Below are 27,079 nucleotides of genomic sequence, written 5' to 3'. Positions count from 1 at the left end.
AGTTTTGCCATTCGTTGGCTGTGTAAATGTGGGCAATTCACCTAAAACTCTTGTGCCGCAGTTTTGTGTTTATAAAATGGGCATTAATAGTACTTATTTCCTAGGGTTGTCATGAGGAACAATGATAGATGACTTTGATAATCTGTATATTTTTCAAGGTATGCTTTACTGTCTCTGCTGCGGTTATGTGTGTTCATGTCTTTTTTTTTTTTTTTTTTTTTTTTTTTTTGAGACAGAGTGTCGCTCTGTCGCCCAGGCTGGAGTGCAGTGGCCGGATCTCAGCTCACTGCAAGCTCCACCTCCCGGGTTCACGCCATTCTCCTGCCTCAGCCTCCTGAGGAGCTGGGACTACAGGCGCCCGCCACCTCGCCCGGCTAGTTTTTTGTATTTTTAGTAGAGACGGGGTTTCACCGTGTTAGCCAGGATGGTCTCGATCTCCTGACCTCGTGATCCGCCCGTCTCGGCCTCCCAAAGTGCTGGGATTACAGGCTTGAGCCACCGTGCCCAGCCGTGTGTTCATGTCTTAACTCTTTCTGGGCTGTTTGTTAAGGCTCCTTGATGGCTATCTTTGGAGTTTTTAAAATATTTTATTTTTTATAGTTTTAAAATAGAGACGAGGTCTCACTGTATTGCCTAGGCTAGTCTCAAATACCTGAGCTCAAGCCATCCTCCTTCCTCAGCCTCCCAAAGTGCTGGGATTACAGGCGTGAGCCACTGTATCTGGCCTGATGGTTATCTTTGTATCCTTTATCAACACAGTGCTTTGAACAGAGTAAATACTTATTGAAAACTTGAGTGAAATGTGACTTAATATTTGGCCTCACAGAATACACCAGTAATACAGCACTCACTCACCTGAGGACAGTGGGAGAATAGAAGGTAAGTAGAAGACTGGGTTAAGTATTCATTCTAGCAAATACATTAATCACATGCCTCCCGTGTACTTGACACTGGGAATTCAGCAATGAAGAAGGCTCAGACCAAAGTCTAGGCTTTTAGCTTCCTGTCCTATAAAGGATAAGATTCTTAGCTCTATGCTGAGGTAGTAAATTATGAGGGGACTTCAAAATGGCACAGGGTGGTTGAGCAGGATACAGCAATGGTTAAGTTTGGTCGGAAAATAGAAATCAAAAGGAAAATGTGGCTATGGTTACCCCTAGCAAACCTCTTGAATCTCCTTCCTGAGAACCTGCTTTTTTGGGAAGGCACGAGTGCCAGTAAGACTTGGCACTCCTCCTCTTCCGCTTACCCAGAGAAAATGACAGCCTTTCTGCTCAAAACTCATCCCTTCACTTTGTCACCCTATATTTGCATCTTCCATCCTTAGTGTGTGTTTCCGTCCAGTCGTTCGGCAATACACGTACTACATGTTGGACTCTTGGGTAGTCTCTAGGGCTGTAGCAAGGAGCCTTGCTCCCAAGGGACTCATTTACATAATCCTGTGAACAGACCATGAGTAAACAGTGTGCTCAATACTGTGCCTATGTGTGTTAGCCCATGCGGCCAGCCTGAGGAGTCAGGGAAGGCTCCCCTAGGCAAAGACCCCAACCAGAATCAAGTCTTAATGGTTAGACAAGAGCTCCGTCACCCAAAAAGGATTGAGGGCCTACCTTCAACTGAACAGCTAATGCATAATCTCAGAACCTGTGAGTCAAAATTCCCTGGAATAACTCCACTTTATCCCCAATATCCTTGCCACCTAGACCAAGGTCCGTTCACCACCCTGTCCCCAGCACTGACTGCACTGCTGTGGCCACACTAAAACTTGGCTCAAGACAGACAAGTGAGGAAGCTGCTGCGCCAGTATGGCTGGTTGAGGCCGCCCAAGGTCCTAGGAGGAAGCGGGTAAATGCCATATCCAAAAAGACACAGCAGCCTCAGGTTTTATCAGAGGGCAGCAGCTTCCTTCTCCTTCCCCAACCTCTGGCTAAGTCACAAAGCACCACAGCTGTACAACCAGATGGGGGAAGGGAGGAGATTAGAACTGTAGGCTAGAGTAGACAGGTATGGACCAGTTCACAATCACGGTATCCCAAGCAGAAAGTGATGGTGGCTTGGACTAGCATGGTGGTATTAGAGATGGGGTAAAGATTCAAGAGACATCGTTGATAGGCAGAACCAATAGGACTTGGTAATAAACTATTCTCAGGAAAAGGGAGGACTCATGGCTTTCAGCTATGAGCATCCAGCCATGAGCATGGCCTCACCCACTTCCTGACAATTCTAGCCACCATGAGTCCAGGGGCTATAGCCCTTTGCTCTGCCCATTGCTCAGCAAGTTACTTGGGGTTGCAGTTTGATAAGAAAAGACTTCCTGTGGAGGAATCTGAAGGGAAGAAGGAGGAGCTGGTCCATTCCTGCCTGGGAGGTTGTGGAAGAAGGAAGATGGCCAGAGCTTTGTGTCCACTGCAAGCCCTCTGGCTTCTGGAGTGGGTGCTGCTGCTCTTGGGACCTTGTGCTGCCCCTCCAGCCTGGGCCTTGAACCTGGACCCAGTGCATCTCACCTTCTATGCAGGCCCCAATGGCAGCCACTTTGGGTTTTCACTGGACTTCCACAAGGACAGCCATGGGAGGTGAGCTATGAGGGAAGTTTGGGTATTGGGAAAGAGCAGGACCCTTCCCCATCACTGCTTCTGGGGGCTTCAAGTTTCCCATTTGTTATGGCAGTTGAGCAAGGTGACTTGTGGGGCCTATTCAGGTTGATTTCTTGTCAAGAATGCTGAGGTCTGGGGGACTGGCTCAGGTGAAGGTGTAAGGGCAGGGCACAGGTGTGGGTGATGGGCACTGAAACTATAGCAAGAACCAAGGGAAGACAAGAGTTGATGCTTTATTTTTTCCCCAAGGGTCAGTTGTATGAACCACACCACCCTCAACACCTTGAAATGTGGAGAGGAGGCTGGGCATGGTGACTCACGCCTGTAATCCCAGCATTTTGGGAGGCCAAGGCGGGTGGATCACCTGAGGTCGAGAGTTCAAGACCAGCCTGACCAACATGGAGAGACCTCGTCTCTACTAAAAAAAGAAAAAAAAAAAAATTAGCTGGGCATGGTGGCACATTCCTGTAATCCCAGTTGCTCGGGAGGCTGAGGCAGGAGAATCATTTGAACCTGAGAGGCAGAGGTTGTGGTGAGCTGAGATCGCGCCATTGCACTCCAGCCTAGGCGAAACTCTGTCTCAAAAAAAAGAAAGAAAGAAAGAAACGTGGAGAGGAGCACATGTCCTAAAATTGATTTGCAGAACTAAAGTTGTCTACCCTCCCCAATCTTGCATTTCTATTCCATTTCCCTCATCTCCACCAACATTATAAATTTTTGAAAAGAAGCAATAGGTCATTAATGGTTAGTATTGATCAGGCTTCAGAATCAAGAGTGCCCAAGATTAGAGTCTTGGCTCCTCTTCATAGTGTGTACCCTGAGCTACTTACCGTGAGAGACACAGTGCCCACCAGCTTCAGGGGGTGGCAATGGGTGGCAATGGCAGATAGCCTTCAAGTGTCAGCCACTTAGGGGATCTCCCCTGCTGAAGACAGCCAGTTCACTCAAAGTCCCCTCCCAAGGTGGCCCACATCCAGTGACTGAACAATGAGAAGTGGGCGAGTGGGGAGAGTGGAGGCGGGGGGTGGGGAGGCATTTGATAAGGGTCCAGCCCTCTTTCCCTCTTTCATCAACTCTAACAATTCTTTTTTTTTCTTTTCTTTTTTTTTTTTTTTTTTTTTTTTTGAGACGGGGTTTGGCTCTTGTTGCCCAGGCTGGAGTACGATAGTGCAATCTCCGGCTCACCACAACCTCCACCTTCCAGGTTCAAGCGATTCTCTTGCCTCAGCCTCCCGAGTAGCTGGGATTACAGGCATGTGCCACCACACCCGGTTAATTTTGTATTTTTAGTAGAGATGGGGTTTCTGTCAGGGTAGTCTCGAACTCCCAACCTCAGGTGATCCGCCTGCCTTGGCCTCCCAAAGTGCTGGGATTACAGGCATGAGCCACCACGCCGGGCCTTTTTTTTCTTGTTTTCTTTTGAGACAGAATTTTGCTCTTGTTGCCCAGGCTGGAGTGCAATGGCATGATCCCAGCTCACTGCAACCTCCGCCTCCTGGGTTCAAACGATTTTCCTGTCTCAGCCTCCCGAGTAGCTGGGATTACAGGTGCATGCCACCATGCCTGGCTAATTTTTGTATTTTTAGTAGAGACGGGGTTTCACTATGTTAGCCAGGCTGGTCTCGAACTCCTGACCTCAGGTGATTCGCCCGCCTCAGCCTCCCAAAGTGCTGGGATTACAGGTGTGAGCCACCGCGCCCGGCCAACTCTGACAATTTTGAAAGGTCATTCTAGCTCCAGAGCTTGTGGGTGTTGGCGAATGCTGTCATTGGGCCTGAATCAGCTCAACTCCTTCCTGTGCCCACTCCTGCTTATCTCTCCTCCTATAAGTAGTGATCCCATTGGCACTACTTAAACATTCTGCGGTTAAAAAAAATTATAGACCAGACACAGAGGCTCACGCCTGTAATCCCTTAGCCTCCCAAAGTGCTGGGATTACAGGTGTGAGCCACCATGACTGGCCTATAAAAAAATGTTTTTTGGCCGGGCGCGGTGGCTCAAGCCTGTAATCCCAGCACTTTGGGAGGCCGAGACGGGTGGATCACGAGGTCAGGAGATCGAGACCATCCTGGCTAACACGGTGAAACCCCGTCTCTACTAAAAAATACAAAAAACTAGCCGGGTGAGGTGGCGGGCGCCTGTAGTCCCAGCTACTAGGGAGGCTGAGGCAGGAGAATGACTTTAACCTGGGAGGCGGAGCTTGCAGTGAGCTGAGATCCGGCCACTGCATTCCAGCCTGGGCAACAGAGCGAGACTCCGTCTCAAAAAAAAAAAAAAAAGTTTTTTAATTAGCTAGGCATGGTGTTGCACACCCACAGTTCCAGCTACTCGGGTGGCTGAGGGGAGAGGATTTCTTGAGCCCTGAAGATCAAGGCTACAGTGAGCTGTGATCGTGCTACTGCACTCCAGCTGGGCAACAGAATGAGACCCGGTCTCAAAACAACAAAATTATTTTTTAAAATTATAGCATTGTTTCAAGAGCATTTGTTATGTATTTGGCTGGGACCATGCTAACCATTACTCGTATTTATTACATTTACTCCTGACCGTTTTGATTGGTTGTGAAAAAGTCATTGGTTGTGAAATTGGTATTCCTATTTCACAAATGGCAGAATTGTGATTTAAACCTAGATCTGCTAGGGTCCTCATCTCTATCAGCACACACACTCCAGCCCCACTTCAGAGGTACCTTCTACCTTCCCTCATTAAAACCAGCTCTCAAGAGGGGATCTGGGCCCGGCGCGATGGCTCACGCCTGTAATCCCAGCACTTTGGGGGGCCAAGGCGGGCGGATCACGAGGTCAGAAGATTGAGACCATCCTGGCTAACATGGTGAAACCCCGTCTCTGCTAAAAATACAAAAAATTAGCCGGGCGTGGTGGCGGGCGCCTGTAGTCCCAGCTACTCGGGAGGCTGAGGCAGGAGAATGGCGTGAACCCGGGAGGCGGAGCTTGCAGTGAGCCGAGATCGCGCCACTGCACTCCAGCCTGGGCGACAGAGGGAGACTACGAGACTGCATCTCAAAAAAAAAAAGAAAAAAAAAAAAAAAGAGGGGATCTGGTAACAGTCAAGACAGGCATTCTAGGGAGCACGTGAACCTCTGGTTCTTGTTATGGGTGGAAGGATGGAGATGTTGTACAGAATTTAGGTCTTTTTCAGCAAAGATCTCAAACCCCTTATAGTCCCAGCTTTACTCTCAACTCACTGGGTTACTTTACGCACGTGATTGCCCGCGCTGAGAGTCAGTTTCACTGTCCATAAGATGAAGTACACCTCGATGGTCTGTGAGGTGTCATTGAGGACAGATGGTCCGGTGCCCCCATGCCACATCGCCTTCCGGGCAGTGCTCCCAGCGCCGGCGCCAGGGTCTGGGATACGCTGGAATCTGCGTGGCGCTCACCCAGCTTTCCTATGCAGAGTGGCCATCGTGGTGGGCGCCCCACGGACGCTGGGTCCCAGCCAGGAGGAGACGGGCAGCGTGTTCCTGTGCCCTTGGAGGGCCGAGGGCGGCCAGTGCCCCTCGCTACTCTTTGACCTCCGTGAGTCCCAGGCAAGGAGAGCAAGGGTGGGGCCAGAGGGACGTGGACTGCCGGGCTTCAGCGCTCCACCCCTTCTTGTGCCTTCCAGGTGATGAGACCCGAAATGTAGGCTCCCAAACTTTACAAACCTTCAAGGCCCGCCAAGGACTAGGGGCGTCGGTCGTCAGCTGGAGCGACGTCATTGTGGTGGGCCCCGCGGTACAGGGCACCGGGAACAGTCGGGGGCAGGGACACGCGGGGCCGGCAGGAGCTCAAGTCTCGCGCCCTTCCCCACTCTCCTGTGGCCTTTCTCCAGGCCTGCGCCCCCTGGCAGCACTGGAACGTCCTAGAAAAGACCGAGGAGGCTGAGAAGACGCCCGTAGGCAGCTGCTTTTTGGCTCAGCCAGAGAGCGGCCGCCGCGCCGAGTACTCCCCCTGTCGCGGGAACACTCTGAGCCGCATTTACGTGGAAAATAATTTTAGTAAGCGCCCTTGACGACCTGGCCCCGCCCACTCGCTACGACTTAGTCCCGCCCCCATCGGATCCCGCCCCCAGCGCCGCAGCGGTTGCTTTGGATCTGGCCTAGCCCCAGGGCCCAGCCGACTCCAGGCCCCGCCCCTGTAGGATCCCACCAGCCCTCCTCCGGGCGCTCGCGCACCTCCCTCCAGCCCTGCGCTGACCCCTCCTCCTTGTCTCCCGCAGGCTGGGACAAGCGTTACTGTGAAGCGGGCTTCAGCTCCGTGGTCACTCAGGCAAGTAGGGAGCAAAAGCGGACGGGGGCGACCCCCAAACAGGGACCCCTCTCACCCTCAGGGCTTCCCTTCCAGGCCGGGGAGCTGGTGCTTGGGGCTCCTGGAGGCTATTATTTCTTAGGTACGTGCCCATCCGTATACCTCCCTCCCTTCTCGCGGCCCGGGGAGACCCCTGGGGTTTGGGCCCCACACCCGCTGTCCCTCCGGCCCTAGGTCTCCTGGCCCAGGCTCCAATTGCGGATATTTTCTCGAGTTACCGCCCAGGCATCCTTTTGTGGCACGTGTCCTCCCAGAGCCTCTCCTTCGACTCCAGCAACCCAGAGTACTTCGACGGCTACTGGGGTAACACCTCCCTTCCAGACTTCCAGCACCCCAAGGGTCACCGCTCACCGCAGACGGTCAGGTCTTGCCCCTGCGGGAGCCTCCATGCCCACCCCTGCCGGCCGGCCCACCGCCTAAGTCGCTCCCGCCCTCAGCTCCTGCGGCTTCCCCGCAGACCGCCCACCTCCCATGCGCCCACCGCTCCCTTCCACCGCGTACTCGTAGTGCAGTCTGGGGCAGGGCTTGGCCCCTCGAAGGCCTCCGTTTTTCCATCTGCACAAGGCAGAGCTGGGGCTGAGTGGCCTTAATCTCCTCCTTCCTTGCCCTCCGTTCCCTCCCTGCTTCCTCCCCCGGGAAAGACTAATTTGCGCCCGTGTCCTCAGGGTACTCGGTGGCCGTGGGCGAGTTCGACGGGGATCTCAACACTACAGGCAAGAAATCCACTTAGGGCGGGAGTTAGGGAGCCCAGCCCGGGGAGGAGCGCCGTCCTGGAATCTCCCCTGTGTAGGGAGATCTTCCCGCACATAAATCTTCCCTGGGGGCAGAACGGGGAGCGGGAAGTGGGTAGGGTCTAAGGCTCTCATTCCCTGAGCCTGGCTCTCCCTTTCGCCAGAGTATGTCGTCGGTGCCCCCACTTGGAGCTGGACGCTGGGAGCGGTAGGTGCCCCCACCAACTGGGCATCCCGAAGCCCCTTATCCCAGTCCTCAGGCTGACAACCCCTGAGCGCCCTCCCCCCCCCCGCCACCAAACCGCCCTTTCTCACCTGGAGTGGGAGGCTGCTTTGGGTACAAGAATGATGCTCTCCCCTTCGCTGTCCGTGCAGGTGGAAATTTTGGGCTCCTACTTCCAGAGGCTGCACCGGCTACATGGAGAGCAGGTGGGGGCCAGGTCCCAGTGGGAGTGGCTGGGTGGAGGGGTAACTGAGACTTCAGAATATTTCACGGGAGGTGAGGGCCCATTTCTTAGAGAGGATGCTGGTCCAGCGACCTGAATGATGGTGCTCCTCATCTTGCAGATGGCTTCGTATTTTGGGCATTCAGTGGCTGTCACTGACGTCAACGGGGATGGGTGAGGAGGGGTATGCCCCACCCCTACCCAGTTGGGTCCCAAATTACCAGAGCTGCCCTCTGTCTCTCTTTCCTAGCCCCTCCTCTCACGTTACGTGTTCACCGGGGGAACAGGAGAGCAAGGGTGGGGGAGATTTGGCCCTAGCCCCAACATCCCCCTGGTCCAGTCCCATATAACCACTCATCTGGCCCACAGGAGGCATGACCTGCTGGTGGGCGCTCCACTGTATATGGAGAGCCGGGCAGACCGAAAACTGGCCGAAGTGGGGCGTGTGTATTTGTTCCTGCAGCCGCGAGGCCCCCACACGCTGGGTGCCCCCAGCCTCCTGCTGACTGGCACACAGCTCTATGGGCGATTCGGCTCTGCCATCGCACCCCTGGGCGACCTCGACCAGGATGGCTACAATGGTGAGGGAAGAGAGGAGCCCTACTAGGTGCAGAGGGGTTAACAGACACACAAAAAGCATGGAGTTGGCCTGAGGGCAGCCAGAACGAGGATGGGTTTTAAGCATATAAGTATGTAGCTTAGACACCTGGGGTGCTAAATGGAGAGCAGATGGGAGAGATGAAGGAGACTAATTAGGATGTGTTTGCCTTAATCCGGGCAAGAGACAATGACCACCTGGATGTGGATTTTGGCAGTGGAGTTAGAGATTGGAGTGACTTCACAGATATTTAGGACTTGGATTCTTAGGACTTGGTGGGAGACTGGATGTGGGGCCAGGGGAGAGATTGGAGTTGGGTGCCTGTGATGCCCTCCACTGCCTGGAACTCAGGCCGTGCAGCAGGTGCTGGGGAGAGGTGGGAGATCAGCAGTTCAGCTCTGGACCTGTTGAGCTTGAAGGGCTTGGGTGCTTTAGGCAGAAATATCCAAAGAACAGTGGGAGTGGCTTTCCCCGCTTCCACAAGATCGATCTGAATGGGAGACAGGGGTTTGGGGAAAGTGGATGAGGTCCCGGGACCTGTGAAATTAGAAGAGGCCCAGGATAGAGCCCTGGGGAGCAAAAGCATTTAGGTGACTCATACAGGAGGTGAGTCTGAGGAAGAGACGGAGAAGTGTCCAGAGAGGGAGGAGGGAACCCAGGGGGTGTGATGGCCAGGGACTCAAGGAAGAGCATGTGTTAAAAAGCATGTGCAGGAGGAAGTGGGTGCTGCAGCTCCTGATGCTGCTGCAAGGTACAATTCGATGGGGCTGGAGAAATATCCATGGGCTTTAGCAAGAAGAGGGTGCCGGGCACGATGGCTCATGCCTGTAATCCCAGCTACTTGGGAAATTGAGGCAGGAGAATCTCTGGAACCCAGGAAGTGGAGGTTGCACTGAGCTGAGATCGCGCCACTACTGCACTCCAGCATGGGCGACAGAGCAAGACTCCATGTCAGCGAAAGAAAGAAAGAGAGAAAGAGAAAGAGAGAGAGAGAGAGAGAAAAGAAAGAAAGAAAAAGAGGGGAGGAGGTTATTGGTGACAGTGACATAAATTGATTCAGGTCAAGGTAGGGTCAAAAGCCAGAATGCAATTGGGTAAGGTATGAATGGAGGTGAAAAATTGGAGGCAGCTAATGTAAACAGCTCTTTCAACAGGTTTGTGGTAAAAAGGAATTTGAGGAATAGAAAGAAAAAAAAAAGGACATGTTTGACTATGAGAGGAAAAAGAGAAAAGGTGATTATGGAAAAGAGATGAGGGTCAAGGGAAGATTATTTCAATGTGGAAGAACATGGAATAGGTTGAAAATGATGCTGTGGGGAAATGGGGGGATGAGCCAGCAGAGAGTCCCTGTGATGCCTCAGGGAGTGGGAGGATGACTGGCCCAGTGTCAGGGTAAAGGAGGGAAACCTCTTCCAGGGTCAAATGGGGAAGCGGGAAGAAAGTCAGTATGGGATTATAGCATAACAGTGGGCTGCTTCTCTTCCTGAAGTAAGGGATTATGTCACCTGCTGAAGGAAATGACGGGGCTGGGAGCTTGATGGAATGGAGAGGTTAGAAATAGATGCTAGATGGCCAGGCACGGTGGCTCACACCCGGAATCCCAGCACTTTGGGAGGCCGAGGCAGGAGGATCACTTGAGCCTAAGAGTTTGAGACCAGCCTGGGCAACACAGGGATATCTTGTCTCTATAAAATTTTTTTAAAATTAGCTGGGCATGGTGGTTGTAGTCTCAACTGCTTGGGAAGCTGAGGTGGGAGGATCGCTTTAGCCCAGAAGGTTGAGGCTGCAGTAAGCCATGGTTGCACCACTGCACTCCAGCCTGAATGACAGAGCAAGACTGTCTTAAAAATAAAAAAATGTTAAAAGGTGGCTCACACCTGTAATCCCAGCACTTTGGGAGCCCAAAGTGAGCAGATCACTTGAGGTCAGGAGTTCGAGACCAGCCTGGCCAATGTGGTGAAACCCTGTTTCTACTAAAAATACAAAAATTAGCCGAGCATGGTGGTAGGCGTCTGTAATCCCAGCTACTAGAGAGGCTGAGGCACAAGAATCACTTTAACGGGGGAGGCACAGGTTGCAGTGAGCCGAGATCACACCACTGCACTCCAGCCTGGACAACAGAGCAAGGCTCTATCTCAAATAATAATAATAATAATAATAAATTTAGAAAAAGGAATAATGATGCTTAATTTTCAGGATATATTTTCCTCAATAGACAGTGAGAGTTGTCACTGTTTTTATAACAATCCTACTTGGCAGGTCCCTCTCCCACCTGATTGTCAACTCCTGGAGGGTAAGGCAGCGCCTCCTTCACCTACCCTTTGTACCCCTTTCCCGGTCTCCTGGGATGTGCCCAGAGAAGCTCAGGAAAGCTTTACAGTCATCTAGGGAGGCTGAATAACAATCAGCCACTCCCTTTCTGTTACTCTTCCAGACATTGCAGTGGCTGCCCCCTACGGGGGTCCCAGTGGCCGGGGCCAAGTGCTGGTGTTCCTGGGTCAGAGTGAGGGGCTGAGTTCACGTCCCTCCCAGGTCCTGGACAGCCCCTTCCCCACAGGCTCTGCCTTTGGCTTCTCCCTTCGAGGTGCTGTAGACATCGATGACAACGGATACCCAGGTGCCCTAGACTGCCTCCAGTTAGAAATGCCCAAGAAAGGCCCTTGGACTTTTGCTGGAAGTGCCGAGAGACACAGCCAGGGGCTCATGGCTGGCCTGGTGTCCCACTGTGGACTGCCAGAGGGGCTGGGTGAAACCTCCAGTGGGGGAGGTGGTGTGGGGAAACCCCTGGGAAGATGAGATGAGGATCCCACGCCCTCTCTAATGGCCAATTCTGACCCCTTCCTCGATGTCTGTAGACCTGATTGTGGGAGCTTACGGGGCCAACCAGGTGGCTGTGTACAGGTAAGCGCTGGCTCCAGGGGCAGGATGGGGAAGGTCCCATGCCATCAGAGGAGGCCAGGCCAGGAGGAGCCACAGTGGCAAGCCTACCCCATCACCCCATCCCATCAGAGCTCAGCCAGTGGTGAAGGCCTCTGTCCAGCTACTGGTACAAGATTCACTGAATCCTGCTGTGAAGAGCTGTGTCCTACCCCAGACCAAGACACCCGTGAGCTGGTGAGGAGGCAGAGGGCATGGGCCTTGAAGGATCTGGGACCTCAGAAAGGCCCCAACCCCTGAGCCCCACTTACGTCTTTGCAGCTTCAAAATCCAGATGTGTGTTGGAGCCACTGGGCACAACATTCCTCAGAAGCTGTGTGAGTGGCATGAAGGGGATAGGAGGGAGGTGGGCTTGGACTCCCCCGGAGGCTGGCCAGGGAGGTCCTGACTCTTCTGCTTGCCCTGCCAGCCCTAAATGCCGAGCTGCAGTTGGACCGGCAGAAGCCCCGCCAGGGCCGGCGGGTGCTGCTGCTGGGCTCTCAACAGGCAGGCACCACCCTGAACCTGGATCTGGGCGGAAAGCACAGCCCCATCTGCCACACCACCATGGCCTTCCTTCGAGTACGCCCAGGCAGGGGATTGGCAGGGCTGGGCGAGTAGAACACACCCACTGCACTTGTTCTTCCAGCCCCAGGGTAGTGAGCTGGGTGCTGTGAGTCCGGGGGTAGTCAGGACACGGTGCCTACTGGCCAGAAGGTGGGATGTGTATGGCAGCAAGATGGCCTGACTCTTGCCCCCGTCCTAGGATGAGGCAGAATTCCGGGACAAGCTGAGCCCCATTGTGCTCAGCCTCAATGTGTCCCTGCCGCCCACGGAGGCTGGAATGGCCCCTGCTGTCGTGCTGCATGGAGACACCCATGTGCAGGAGCAGGTAGGGACAGGTGTGGACAAGCAAGGGAGGTGCAGGACCCCTGACAAGTCAAGATTAGAGTTAGTACCAAGATGCAATGTGAACCCCAAAACCTTGATGTGATTCCAAACCGTAATGAAAACCTCAAACTCCGGCCAGTCGAGGTGGCTCACACCTGTAAAAGCCAGCACTTTGGGAGACTGAGGTGGGCGGATTGCCTGAGGTCAGGAGTTGGAGACTGACCTGGCCAACATAGTGAAACCCCATCTCTACTAAAAATACAAAAAAATTAGCTAGGCATGGTGATGCACACCTGTAATTCCAGCTAATTGGGAGGCTGAGGCAGGAGAATCACTTGAACCCGGGAGGCAGAGGTTGCAGTAATTGTGCCACAGCACTCCAGCCTGGGTGACAGAGCGAGACTCTGTCTCAAAAAAAAAAAAAAAAAAAAAAAAAAGGCCGGGAGCAGTGGCTCATGTCTGTAATGCCAGCACTTTGGGAGTCTGGGAGGCCGAGGTGGGCAGATCACGAGGTCAGGAGATCGAGACCATCCTGGCTAACACGGTGAAACCCCATGTCTACTAAAAATACACACAAAAAAAATTAGCCAGGTGTGGTGGTGGGCGTCCATAGTCCCAGCTACTCGGGAGGCTGAAGCAGGAGAATGACGTGAACCAGGGAGGTGGAGCTTGCAGTGAGCCAAGATTGTGCCACTGCACTCCAGCCTGGGTGACAGAGCAAGACTCTGTCTCCAAAAAAATAAAATAAACACCTAACAATCCCAGTATCCTCTAAGCTCTAATGTAAATTGATAAACCCTGACATTGTCTCAAACCTCCAAATAAACCCCAGAGCCCCATCTCCAAACTCCTTTTCATCCTCAGATCTTCTTACTCCCTAAGCCCCTATGTGAACCCAAAGCCCACTGTTTTCCTCACCCTGATGTAATCCCCAAACCTCACACGTCCCCAGCTTACCCACACACCCCAATGTGTCCCCCTAGACACGAATTGTCCTGGACTGCGGGGAAGATGACGTGTGTGTGCCCCAGCTTCAGCTCACTGCCAGCGTGTGAGGAGGCCTCCCACTCCGCCCGATCCTGGCCCTTTCTGCCTGTCATACCTGCTCCCCACCTGAGTCCCCTCTCTTCCCACATCCTGGGCCCAGACCCAGGCCATCTGGCTTCACTCCTCTTTCCCCACAGGACAGGCTCCCCGCTCCTAGTTGGGGCAGATAATGTCCTGGAGCTGCAGATGGACACAGCCAATGAGGGCGAGGGAGCCTATGAAGCAGAGCTGGCCGTGCACCTGCCCCAGGGGGCCCACTACATGCGGGCCCGAAGCAACGTTGAGGTACAGCCCCCACCCTGGGAACAGTACACAGGACCTGGAAGTCGCTGGAGCCTTGGCTCTCTCGTCTCCCTCCCTGAAAGTCTCTCTTCTCTTCTGCTTTGCTGTCAAAGATGTAATTATTTATTTTTTTATTTGAAAGAGGAATACTTGCTAATGGCACAGAATTCCAGAACTCTATTACAAAAACCAGAAAAACAAAAAAGGCTTAGGAAACAAATGTTGACAGGAACCTCTGTTAACATTTGGAGGATTTCCTTCCAGTCTTTTTTTCAATATTGACTGGCACTCACATAAGTATATATTTATTTTTTATGTTGTTAATGTAGTTTATAATAATGGGGTCATACTCTAATGCTTTGTGTTTTTTATTTCCAAAATGAAAATGCATAAAAAGTAATAGTGCTACAGCAATACACACACTAGCATGTGACAGTCCCTTGAGATCCCACCCCAAGAAACCCCCCTCCCTACCTTGGCACACAAATCTTTCCAGACCTTCCAAGGGAGCTTAAATATATATATATGACGCTGATGCTCTGTAATTTCTTTCTTGAAACTGCTCTCCTGAAGGGCTTTGAGAGACTCATCTGTAACCAGAAGAAAGAGAATGAGACCAGGGTGGTGCTGTGTGAGCTGGGCAATCCCATGAAGAAGAACACCCAGGTGAGGCTGCTGGGTCGTGGTGCCGGGTCTCCACCAGTGGCTCGTGAACAACCAGATTTTAGGGGTGAGGTTTTAGAACCGCATAGTTCTGGGCCAGAATCTTGGACCTCACACTCCCTCGCCCCATGTGCTTGGGTGAGTGACTTTCCCTCTCTGAGCCCCTTTACCCAGTGGGCTTCCAGGTAAAATAGAAATAATAATGGTGGCCTGGCGCGGTGGCTCACGCCTGTAATCCCAGCACACTGGGAGGCCGAGATGGGTGGATCATGAGGTCGGGAGTTCAAGACCAGCCAGGACAACAGCGAAACCCCATCTCTACTAAAAATACAAAAATTACCTGTGCATGGTGGTGCACGCCTATAGTCCCAGCTCCTCAGGAGGCTGAGGCAGGAAAATCACTTGAACCTGAGAGATGGAGGTTGCAGTGAGCCGAGATCATGCCACTGCACTCCAGCCTGGGTGACAGAGCAAGACTCCATCTCAGAAAAAAGAAAGAAAAGAAAGAATAATGGTGATCTTGAAGGGTGAAGACTGGAGGCCACATTCAGGGCAGAGCTGTCCGAAGTGGAGCATTTGGGCAGTGACCTTGACCCTCCTCATCTCCCAGATAGGAATTGCGATGTTGGTGAGCGTGGGGAATCTGGAAGAGGCTGGGGAGTCTGTGTCCTTCCAGCTGCAGATCCGGAGGTACTGACCCAGCAAGCATGCCTACCCACCACCCTTCCCCTGTCTGACCCCCGTGCAGAGCCCCTCAGCTCCCTTCCATACAAAAGGGTCTTTTGAGGCCAGGTACGGTGGTGCACACCTGTAATCCCAGCACTTTGCAAGGCCAAGGCAGGCGGATCACTGGAGGTCAGGAGTTGGAGACCAACCTGGCCAACATGGTGAAACCCCATCTCTACTAAAAATATAAAAATTAGCTGGGTGTGGTGGTGTGCACCTACAATCCCAACTACTCAGGAGGCTGAGGCAGGAGAATAGCTTGAACTGAACCTGGGAGGAGGAGGTTGCAGTGAGCTGAGATTGGGCCCCTGCACTCCAGCCTTCCAGCCTGGGTGACAAAGCGAGACTCCGTCTCAAAAAAAAAAAAAAAAAAAAAAAAAAGGTCTTTGAAGAAGCCTAGTTCCGTTTCTTCCTCAGAGACTTACATCTGAGTCTTGGAGCCGTAGAGGACGTTCTTTCCCAAGGCCTAACTTCAGTGTGGCATGCTGTTTGTATAATTAGCTTTCTCTGAACTCTCTAAAATTCTGGCCTCACCCTCAGAGAGTCACTGGGCTGGTGTCCCTGGCCCTGTTTCTCCTCATCCCCTCCCCTCTAGCAAGAACAGCCAGAATCCAAACAGCAAGATTGTGCTGCTGGATGTGCCAGTCCGGGCAGAGGCCCAAGTGGAGCTGCGAGGGTGAGAGGCCAGGGGTGGAGAATGGAGGTGGTATTCAGGGCTCTCAACTCCAGGGGGCGCTGGGGAACCCCACAGGCCAGTCAGGGCATCACACTCTCTCTGGGGGTCTTGGGCACCTGCAGGAACTCCTTTCCAGCCTCCCTGGTGGTGGCTGCAGAAGAAGGTGACAGGGAGCAGAACAGCTTGGACAGCCGGGGACCCAAAGTGGAGCACACCTATGAGGTAGGGAGGAGCCTCACGTCCCGGGCTGGGGTGAGCGAGTCCTTAGAACTCCGGTTGAGGGGCTGAGCTCCCCGCACCCTGCCACCACCACCCCTCCAGCTCCACAACAATGGCCCTGGGACTGTGAATGGCCTTCACCTCAGCATCCACCTCCCGGGGCAGTCCCAGCACTCTGACCTGCTCTACATCCTGGATATACAGCCCCAGGGGGGCCTTCAGTGCTTCCCACAGCCTCCTGTCAACCCCCTCAAGGTGAGAGCTGGGTGGAAGAAAGAGCTGTGAAGGGGGCCCCAGACCAACCACCGGGGCACCTCTGTGGGCTGGGGTTCGGCAGAGACCTGGGCCTGACCACTCCTTCGCCCTACCAGGTGGACTGGGGGCTGCCCACCCCCAGCCCCTCCCCCGTTCACCCGGCCCACCACAAGCGGGATCGCAGACAGATCTTCCTGCCAGAGCCCGAGCAGCCCTCGAGGCTTCAGGATCCAGTTCTCGTAGTGAGCAGGCTCTCTGGTCTCCAGTGGGGCCTCCCCGGGGCCCAAGGGGCAGAGGGGATGGGAGGAGGGAGAGGGGTCCGGGTGTGCTGTGGGCCTCTGTGGGCCACGCTTGGTCCCACGGAGCACTTCAACATGGAGGAGCACACTGGCTTGTGTCTGGGGTGAGCTGAAAGACACCTGCACTTTTTTAAAGCTTCCCAGTACGTTAAGGAACATAAAATAACGCCAAAGCAAGGTTATCATAGCTCTGGGCATTGCGTGCTGGGGTATGACCCTCCCTGCATCTCTGGGACTATGTGAGCAAGCCCGTGGAGAGCCAGCATCCGAAGCTTGGATCCAAGGCCCTTCCTGATGGGGAGGCCATCGCTCCCTGAACGCCCGGCCCCCTCTGCGTTGGGTCCTGGGGGTAAGGGCGGGGGGGTGATGGGGCGATGGGCCAGGATGGGCTGGGAACTGACGACGCCTCCCCTCAGAGCTGCGACTCGGCGCCCTGTACTGTGGTGCAGTGTGACCTGCAGGAGATGGCGCGCGGGCAGCGGGCCATGGTCACGGTGCTGGCTTTCCTGTGGCTGCCCAGCCTCCACCAGGTGGGGCGGGCCGTAGGGTGGCAGGGCCGGGCATTCTAGGCAGGGACCACTTTGCTCTGGGAGGGGCAGGGTTTGGTGTGGGAAGGCAGGAAGAGAGGGAAGGCAAGGTTTACTTTGGGGGATTGCAGGGGATTAGGCCAGAGGCAGGGCTTCCCCGCCGGGAGTGTGGGACCCGGACTCCTGCAACCAATAGGCCTCGTGTGGGTGTTTATGGCTTTCAACCCCAACCTGTCCAGAGGCCACTGGATCAGTTTGTGCTGCAGTCACAGGCATGGTTCAACGTGTCCTCCCTCCCCTATGCCGTGCCCCCGCTCAGCCTGCCACGAGGGGAAGCTCAGGTGAGTGTGGGGGGCTGGAGCAGAGACCAGTCCTGCAGGACCCATTGTCCCCAGTCAGTGACCAGTCAGGAAGGTCTGAGGGGTGGTATGGGTGGGTGGCATGGCTGGAGGTCACCAGCCTGAGGTTTGAGTCTTTATGAAAGGCAGGTGTCTGCCGGGTGTGGTGGCTTATGCCTGTAATCCCAGCACTTTGGGAAGCTGAGGCAGGTGGATCATGAAGTCAAGAGATTGAGACCATCCTGGCCAACATGGTGAAACCCTGTCTCTACTAAAAATACAAAAATTAGCTGGGCGTGGTGGCACGCACCTGTAGTCCCAGCTACTCGAGAAGCTGAGGCAGGAGAATCTCTTGAACCCAGGAGGTGGAGGTTGCAGTGAGTGGAGATCACGCCACTGCACTCTAGCCTGGTGACAGAGTGAGACTCCATCTAAGAAAGAAAGAAAGAAGGAAAGAAAGAAGGAAGGAAGGAAGGAAGGAAGGAAGGAAGGAAGGAAGGAAGGAAGGAAGGAAGGAAGGAAGGAAAGAAGGAAAGGCAGGTGTCAAGGTGACTGAGAAGACACGTGGGTTTGCCCCCAGGTGCGGACACAGCTGCTTCGGGCCTTGGAGGAGAGGGCCATTCCAATCTGGTGGGTGCTGGTGGGTGTGCTGGGCGGCCTGCTGCTGCTCACCATCCTGGTCCTGGCCATGTGGAAGGTGAGGTGTGAAGGACAGTGGAATCTCCAGTGGGGCACAGGCTTGGCCCCGCCTTGCCTCACAGGGAGTCAAGGAGAGATGGTGGCCCACCCAAGTGGGTAATCCAGGGACCAGGGATCTATGTCTCCATTATTAGAATGTCATTCTCGGCCCAGTGGGGTGGCTCACACCTGTAATCCCAGCACTTTGGGAGGCCAAGGCAGGTAGATCACCTGAGGTCAAGAGTTCGAGACCAGCCTGGCCAAAATGGTGAAACCCCGTTTCTACTAAAAATACCAAAATTAGCCAGGCGTGGTGACACATGCCTGTAATCTCAGCTACTTGGGAGGCTGAGGCAGTAGAGGCGGAGGTTGCGGTGAGCCAAGATCACGCCACTGCACTCCAGCTTGGGCAACAGAGCGAGCCTCCATCTCCAAAAAAGAAGGAAAGAAAGAAAGAAAAGAAAGAAAGAAAGAAATAGAATGTATTTCTCTAGTAGAGCAAAAAAGGTAAAACAAACACACAAACCCAAAAAATGTCATTCTCCTGGGAACACTTCCAGGTACATACTACTAGAAAGGACAGCACCTGAAATTCTGGGGCCTTTAGACACCCCTGCCACCAGAAAGAATCAGAGGATATAGAGGGTATATAGGGTGTAAGTTCTGCCTTCAGGAATTCCTGGCTGGTCTTGAGGACAAGACGCACTTCCTCCTAGCTCTGCCCTTCCCCTTGAGTGAGGCAAGAGGTCCAAGGACTGGTTTAGACCCTATTCCTCGCTTCCTATGTGGCCCTGGAGGGTCACTCGCTCCTCTGCACCTGGAGAAGTCTCAAGTACACTGAAGGGAAGACATAGTGCTTTCAGGGAAAACCACACACTAGACCCACAATAATCGAACACATACCATCATATGCTCGAGTCACGTAGACACAAACTTCAGTATAAGAAAAATTCCAGGCTGGGTGCGGTGGCTCACTCCTGTAATCCCAGCACTTTAGGAGGCCGAGGCAGATGGATCACAAGGTCAGGAGTTGGAGACCAGCCTGACCAACATGGTGAAACCCCATCTCTACTAAAAATACAAAAATTAGCCAGGCATGGTGGCGCACGCCTGTAGTCCCAGCAACTCAGGAGGCTGAGGCAGGAGAATCACTTGAACCAGGGAGGCAGAGGTTGCAGTGAGCCAAGATTGCGCCACTGCACTCCAGCCTGGGCAACAGAGTGAGATTTCGTCTCAAAAATAAAATAAAATAAAAATTCCAGATGGGGGCCAGGTGCGGTGGAGCACTTGAGGCCAGGAGTTTGGGACAACATAGTGAGACTCCATCTCTACAAAAAAGTTTTTAAAAAAAAATTAGTCAGGTGTGGTAGTTCACACCTGTAGTCCCAGCTGCTTGGGAGGCTAAGAGGTGAGAGGATTGCCTGGGCAACAGAGAAAGACCCTGTCTCTAAAAATAAAATAGAAAAATTCAGAGGCCAGGCACAGTGGCTTATGCCTGTAAATCCCAGCACACTGGGAGGCTGAGGCAGGCAGATTACCTGAGGTCAGGAGTTTGAGACCAGCCTGGCCAACAGGGTGAAACCCCATCTCTACTAAAGATTAGCTGGGCGTGGTGGCACACACCTGTAAACCCAGCTACTTGGGAGGCTGAGGCATGAGGCATTTTTTTGAACCCGGGAGGTGGAGGCTGCATTGAGCCGAGATCGAGCCACTACATTACAGCCTGGGTGACAGAGTGAGACTCCATCTAAAAAAAAGAAAAAAAAAAAAAAAACTCGGGAGAAAAAACAAAAACCCAACAATTTGTTCCATGCATTATCTGTAAATGTCAAAAGGCATCCATTTGTGAGTACAGTGGGGTTCGTGTTCTGTGCTGGTCCAGGGAGGCGCTCGTAGCTAGCATACTTCCTCACACGTGCTCTGGGGCTGACAGATCATCTCTATACCCTGACCTTGGCCCCCGTGTACCCCCAGGTCGGCTTCTTCAAGCGGAACCGGCCACCCCTGGAAGAAGATGATGAAGAGGGGGAGTGATGGTGCAGCCTATACTGTTCTAGCAGGAGTGTTGGGTGTGCTACCTGCACCACCCCTTCTCCAATGAGTTGCCTCCAAGCTTTGGGTTGGAGCTGTTCCATGGGGTCCTCTTGGTGTCATTTCCCTCCCAACAGAGCTGGGTCACCCCCTCCTGCTGCCTAATAAAGAGACTGAGCCCTGATGCCGAGCATGCTGCCTCCTTTTGGGGCCAGAGGAGAGAGGACCAAAGAAATGTTTTGGACAGGGACCTAGGGCTGGTGGAAGTGTGAACAGAGAAGGTCTCTGCCAGGGCAAAGTGTGCAAATCACTGTCTTTGGGGAGTATCAGGGAGTGCAGAGTTGGGGTGGCAGGTATAAGAAAAGAGGGAGAGCCAGGCGCAGTGGCTCCTGCCTGTAATCCCACTAGTTTGGGAGGCCGAGGTGGGCGGATCACCTGAGGTTGAGAGTTCGAGACCAGCCTTACCAACATGGAGAAACCCCATCTCTACTAAAAATATGAAATAAGCTGGGCCTGGTGGCGCATGCCTGTAATCCCAGCTAGTTGGGAGGCTGAGGCAGGAGAATCGCTTGAATATAGGAGGCAGAGTTTGCAGTGAGCCAAGACTGCGCCATTGCACTCCAGCCTGGGCAACAAGAGCGAAACTCCAGTCTCAAAGGGAAAAAAAAAAAAAGGAGAAAGGGTGGCAGGGCCTCAAGGAAGACTGGAGAGGGATGAACATGTCTAAGGGCAGGACGGGATGGGAGGGCAGGTGATGGGGTGGGAGCATCAGAGAAGGCAGGCTGTGTCCTTGGTGGGCAGCTTTATTTATTTAATTTATTTTTTATTTTTGAGACAGAATCTCACTCTTGCCCAAGCTGGAGTGCAATGGCATAATCTTGGCTCACTGCAACCTTCGCCTCAGAGGTTCAAGCAATTCTCCTGCCTCTGCCTCCTGAGTAGCTGGGACTACAGGAGCACACCACCACAGCTGGTTAATTTTCATATTTTTAGTAGAGAAGGGATTTCACCATGTTGGTCAGGCTGGTCTTGAACTCCTGGCCTCAGGTGATCCACCACCTCGGCCTCCCAAAGTGCTGGGATTATAGGCGTGAACCACGGCACCCAGCCAGGGCAGCTTTAAATAGCATATTTGTTACAATTTTGGAAGGGTAAACTTCACAATGACCTGAGGTGTGGAAAAATAACATGCTCTACCTGCCTTTCTATCAAAAAAGGCCTTTAAAGCTGTTTGGAGTGAGAAGGGGCAGAGGGAGGCTGGCTCAGCTGTTGCCTGAGGAAGGCAGCATCATGCCAGGGAAGAGAGAGCGAGCATTGCTCCCTGGCTACCCACCAAGAAGAGCCTTTAGCCAGGAAAGAAGATGAGGATGGAAGACAGCTCTCCAGCTGTGGTGAGTACAGCTGAGAGGCAGAGGTACGGAGGTCTCCCTGGAGTCCTGAGGGATTTGTTCATTCCTGGGTTCAATAAATATTTATTGGTCAGGCATGGTGGCTCACGCCTGTAATCCCAGCACTTTGGGAGGCCGAGGTGGGCAGATCACCTGAGGTGAGGAGTTCAAGACCAGCCTGGCCAACATGGTGAAACCTCGTCTGTACTAAAAATGCAAAAAAATTAGCTGGCCATGGTAGCAGGCGCCTGTAATCCCAGCTACTTGGGAGGCTGAGGCTGGAGAATCATTTGAACCTGGGAGGCAGAGGTTGCAGTGAGCCGAGATTGTGCCATTACACTCCAGCCCGGGCAACAAAAGCCAAACTCCATCTCAAAAATAAAAATGAAAATAAAAATTGCTAGCTAGGTGTGGTGGTGTGTGCCTGTAGACCCAGGTACTCAGGAGACTGAGGCAGGAGGATTGCTTGAGCCCGGGAGGCCAAGGCTACAGTGAGCCTTGATCTCACCACTACACTCCAGCCTGGGTGACAGACTGAGACCCTGGCTAAAAAAAATTTTTTTAATTAAAAATAAAAATAAATAATCATGGAGAACCTACTGCATGCCTGGCACTATTCCAGTGCTGGGATGCAGCAGTGAACAAAGCAATGTCCCTGCCCTCCTGGAACTTACATTGCAGAGGTAAAAAGTAAAGTAAACAAATAAATAAATGTATGGTCAGTGGCAGTCAGTGCTGTGAGTGAAAATAAAGGTGACGAGAGAGTGATAGATTGTATGTGGGTGGACCAGGTGTGGTGGCTCAGACCTGTAATCCCAGCATTTGGGAGGTTAAGGCGGGCAGATCACCTCAGGTCAGGAGTTGGAGAACAACCTGGCCAACATGGAGAAACCCTGTCTCTACTAAAAATACAAAAATTATCCAGGCATGATGGTGGACACCTGTAATCCCAGCTACTCAGGAGGCTGAGGCAGGAGAATCACTTGAACCTAGGAGGCATACTCCAGCCTGGCAACAGAGCGACACTCCATCTCAAAAAAAAAAAAAAAAAAAAAAAAAAAAAAATATATATATATATATATATATATATATATATAGTGGATGTTTGGAGGGGTGCTGCTAACATTTTAGGTAGGGTGGTCAGGGAAGGCCTCTTTGATGAGATAAGCAGGGAGATGAATGACTGAGCCATGCAGCTACATGAAGATAAAATGTTCTGGAAAGAAAGAGCAGCCAGTGAAAAGGCCCTGAGGTAAGAGCTGGCTTAGTGTGTTCAAAAAAAGCAAGGAGGCCCATGTGGCTGGAGGCAGGTGGGTGAGGGTCCAGGAGATGGGGGATGGGGGCAGGAACACCCCGTGGCCATGGGGAGGACTTTGGACTTGACGCCAAGTGTTGGGGGAAGCCATTGATGAACAATACAACAGCAAAAGCTGTTGGTATTTGATTTTACCCAAAGGTGTAAATAGTAAATTCTGAAAAGAATATTTTGACATACATGCATGGCAAGTTTCGGAACAGGTTTCTATTTGGGTGACTGAACGCATTTAAGAAAAGATTAAGCAGTGATCTTTGAACACCAGCCAAATTGCCTCCTCCTTCCATCATTGCAATTGGATGGCTCCAGTCAACTTATCTTGATCCAGCAAAGCATTTGGCATTTGTCCTTATAGACAAGACATAAATGTGAGCTGGATCATAGAGACTCGGATTTAGACCTGAACAATTCTGATAAAGCTGAAGGAGATCTCTATGAAGCTCCGTCCTGGCCCTGGGCTGCCTGGCATTGTCATGAGTCGCTTGACTGGAGGCAGAGGAAGCCACTCTTCACCCTGCAGATGGCTGCTGGCTGGGAGGGAGCTCCAATACAATGGGTAACTGAAGCAGATTCAAGGCAGCCTTGACAGATTGCAAAATTGGGTAGAAACCAACAGGATGAAATTCACCAGGGATGAGTGCTAAGTCTTGTGCCGAGGTTCCAAAAAACTAGTTACATAAGAATAGTACTGGGAAATCTGGTGAGATGGAAATTTCTGTTGAAAAGAGAGAGAGAGGCTGGGCGCGGTGGCCCATGCCTGTAATCCCAGCCCTTTGGGAGGCCAAGGCGGGTGGATCACAAGATCAGGAGATCAAGACCATCCTGACTAACACAGTGAAACCCCGTCTCTACTAAAAATACAAAAAAATTAGCCAGGCGTGGTGGCGGGAGCCTGTAGTCCCAGCTACTCGGGAGGCTGAGGCAGGAGAATGGCGTGAACCCAGGAGGTGGAGGTTGCAGTGAGCTGAGATCGCAGCCACTGCACTCCAGCCTGGGCAACAGAACAAGACTCTGTCTCAAAAAAAAAAAAAAAAAAAAGAAAGAAAGAAAGAAAGAAAGAAAGAAAGAAAGAAAAGAAAAGAGAGAGAGAGAGAGATGAAAGGAAGAAGGAAGGGAGAAAGAAAGAAGAGAGACAGATACACTGGCAGTTTTCATTCTGTCCACAAGCTTATAATGATGTCCCCTTAAATCAGAAGACCAGGAGGGAAGCCTGCTGTTCTCTGGGAAATGGGGTCCTTGCCTTAGGTATCCAGTCCCTTAGGCTTGGCCACCACACAGTGAGAAAGAGAAGGTGACAAACCGGAGAGAACCAGGGAAGAGATACCAGATAAGGATTTGGCCAGCTGGAAACTGATTGATGATGACAACCAGAAATATTGAACTGGAAGGAAAGAGAGCTTGGCTGGGACTAGGGCAAGCCAATAGCTGTCCTCAAATACAGGATTCAATGGCTGAGGACAAAGGAGAGACCCAGTGTATCATTCACAAAGCCAGAACCAAGACCACTGAGAATCACCAACTGGTGGAAGAGAAAGGCTGCTGCCAGCTCTGGAAACACTCCTTAGCCATTAGCACTGCCCAGCAATGCATCATATTACCTGGGCACAGGTGAGTCCCCACCTCACCCTGGGCCAGCAATAGCAGCATTTATTACGCCCCTGCTCCTGTGAGGCTTGTGCTAGAGTCTTTACATCATTATTTGGTCATTACATCTCATTTAGTCATTAGAGCAACCCTATGAGGCAGAGATTATGACGACTCCCATTTTAAAGGAAGACAGGACCAGAAGGCTGAGTAACTTGCCAGTGGCTTAATAAGAGACTTAGGGCTAGGCACGGTGGCTCACACCTGTAATCCCAGCACTTTGGGAGGCTGAGTGGGAGGATCACCTGAGGTCACAAGTTCAAGACCAGCCTGGCCAACACAGTGAAACCCCATCTCTACTAAAAATACAAAAATTAGCCGGGCATGGTGGCAGGCATCTGTAATTCCAGCTACTCAGGAGGCTGAGGCACAAGAATCTCTTGAACTCAGGAAGCGGAGGTCGCAGTGAGCCGAGATTGCATCATTGCACTCCAGCCTGGGCGATAGCAAAAGACTCTTAATGATCAGTAGCTGCAACACTAGAAAGATTTTTCTTTGCAAGAGCAAAGAAAAATCCCTTTGGTTCTAGAAAATCTCCTGAAAAAGAGGAAGGCTTATGAAACCCTCAAAGCCACCCAGGCAAAGCAGGCACTTTTGTCAAAGAAGGAGCAGAGGGAAGGAAAAGGGCTCAAGTTTAAGAAACTGGAATCATTCCTACATGATTCCTAGCGGCAGAAATGTGACAAAATGCATCTCAGATGACTAGAAGTCAAACGTCACGCCTTGGAATTGCCAGATAAACATTCCTTGACCTTTGTTGTATGCATCAAAAGAATTGATGGCGTGAGTTTATTGGTGCAGAGAACCATTTGTAAGACTTTGCCTAAATAACATTTTTAGTGGTGTCTTTGTAAATGTCACCCCCCAGAACCTAAAAATGCTGCGTATAGTGGAACCTTATGTGACCTGGGGATTTCCAAATCAGAAGTCTGTCCAGGAACTCATTTTGAAACACGGACAAGCCAAGGTCAAGAATAAGATCATCCCTCTGACAGACAACACAGTGATTGAAGAGCACCTGGGGAAGTTTGGTGTCATTTGCTTGGAAGACCTCATTCATGAAATTGCCTTCCCAGGGAAGCATTTCCAGGAGATCTCATGGTTCTTGCGCCCTTTCCACCTCTCAGTGGCCCATCATGCTACCAAAAATAGAGTGGGCTTCCTCAATGAGATGGGCACACCTGGCTATCGGGGTGAATGCATCAGTCAGCTCATCTGCCAGCTGAACTAGACCCAGGTGCCAAACTGCAGTAAATTTTTATCAATGAAGTGGAAGCATGTGTAGTAGAAGCATGTGTTTTTGTTTTTATGGGAATTTTTATCAAGTATCTTCAGAGAAGATTATTTCCAGCTTTATCTTCAAAAACTGGAAAGGAAAGGTCAAAGAAAAGACAGTAGCTCACACCTGTAATCCCAGCACTTTGAGAGGCCGAGGTGGGTAGATCACCTGAGGTCAGGAGTTCGAGACCAGCCTGGCCAACATAGTGAAACACTGTCTCTACTAAAAATATAAAAATTAGCTGGGCATGGTGGCACGCACCTGTAGTCCCAGCTACTTGGGAGGGTGAGGCAGAAGAATCACTTGAACCTGGGAGGCAGAGGGTGCAGTGAGCCAAGACCTCACCACTGCATACCAGCCTGGGCAACAGAGCAAGACTCTTGTAAAAAAAAAAATAATAATAAACAAACAAATAAATAAATAAATAAATAAATAAATAAATAAATAAATGAAGAAGAAGAAGAAGGAGGAGGAGGAGGAGGAGGAGGAAGGAGGAAGAAGAAGAAGAAGAAGAAGACGACACTAGCCTATGTTCATGGCAAGCACCTCTCATCACAGTCCAGTTCCAAGGAAAAATTCCAGCATTTTCTACATTGGCTGCCACCTCATCTAAAATCAGCACATTCCATGGGCATCTTCTATCCTAGAGTTTAGTGTTGGTAAATGAGTTAACTCTAGCATTTGTACAGGGCTCCCCAAGACTCCTGCACCAGTCGACCAAGCCCAGGGACATAACTGAAATCTGGAGATTCCTGGGGCCTTGTTTTGAAAAAAGACTTGAAATAGTAAGAAAGGCCCAAAAATAAATGTTCACTTGTCCCTGAAAAAAAAAAAAAAAAAATTCTGTCTCACAAACAAAAAAGAGACTTAGGGGTGTCTAGGGGGCCTTCCCTGCCCCAGCACTGCCTAGGTGTTTTGCCGGGAGAAGGGGGCCATCGAGCAGGGAGTTCTTACACTTTTCTGAGACTTTCATGACCGTACCCCTTGAGAGTGTTGTAAGCAATAGCCACTCCCAACCTACACACAAAAAAATTCTGCACCAGTTTTGGGTACTCTCAAAACCCAAGAACCCGGGTGATGGGACCCTAATCCCGACACTCCTTTGCAGCCCAGAGTCTGGGAGCGCAGAGCAGGGGCTGCGGGGTGGGCTGAAGGTGGGCAGTACTGGGGGGAGGCGGGCGGAGCGGGGCGGGGAGGGGGCGGTGCCGGGGGACCAGCCGTGTGGC

The 27,079-nt window shown here is 52.0% G+C and overlaps 1 protein-coding gene and 1 pseudogene across 4 annotated transcripts; both read left to right on the top strand.

Annotated features, from left to right (window-relative positions):
• The first annotated feature begins 1,958 nt into the window (after nt 1-1,958).
• ITGA2B (integrin subunit alpha 2b) lies at nt 1,959-20,411 on the top strand. Of its 4 annotated transcripts, none has more exons than XM_001114526.5 (30): nt 1,959-2,573; nt 6,012-6,133; nt 6,222-6,319; nt 6,429-6,594; nt 6,816-6,865; nt 6,941-6,986; nt 7,079-7,207; nt 7,570-7,617; nt 7,800-7,843; nt 8,011-8,064; nt 8,203-8,255; nt 8,451-8,662; nt 11,114-11,296; nt 11,535-11,580; nt 11,689-11,793; nt 11,878-11,933; nt 12,026-12,177; nt 12,362-12,487; nt 13,470-13,537; nt 13,671-13,818; nt 14,389-14,481; nt 15,089-15,168; nt 15,800-15,880; nt 16,003-16,102; nt 16,202-16,354; nt 16,471-16,596; nt 17,070-17,183; nt 17,420-17,521; nt 18,099-18,215; nt 20,171-20,411. In XM_001114526.5, exons 1-30 carry the CDS (start codon nt 2,233-2,235, stop codon nt 20,228-20,230), a joined length of 3,273 nt encoding a protein of 1,090 aa, XP_001114526.4. In that variant the 5' UTR covers nt 1,959-2,232; the 3' UTR covers nt 20,231-20,411. The 4 variants fall into 4 exon arrangements, with proteins under 4 accessions (XP_001114526.4, XP_028692413.2, XP_077828063.1 ...); XM_028836580.2 differs by having other exon boundaries at nt 18,099-18,309; nt 20,130-20,411; XM_077971937.1 differs by having other exon boundaries at nt 17,377-17,521.
• Nucleotides 20,412-25,034: 4,623 nt separating this feature from the next.
• LOC715005 (ribosomal protein uL30-like pseudogene) lies at nt 25,035-25,805 on the top strand (annotated as a pseudogene).
• The last annotated feature ends 1,274 nt before the right edge of the window (nt 25,806-27,079 follow it).

This window comes from Macaca mulatta, chromosome 16, assembly GCF_049350105.2.
Source record: "Macaca mulatta isolate MMU2019108-1 chromosome 16, T2T-MMU8v2.0, whole genome shotgun sequence".
Taxonomy (NCBI): Eukaryota; Metazoa; Chordata; class Mammalia; order Primates; family Cercopithecidae; genus Macaca; species Macaca mulatta.
The sequence above is the reverse complement of the archived record's forward strand: the minus strand, read 5'-3'. Positions and strand labels throughout refer to the sequence as shown.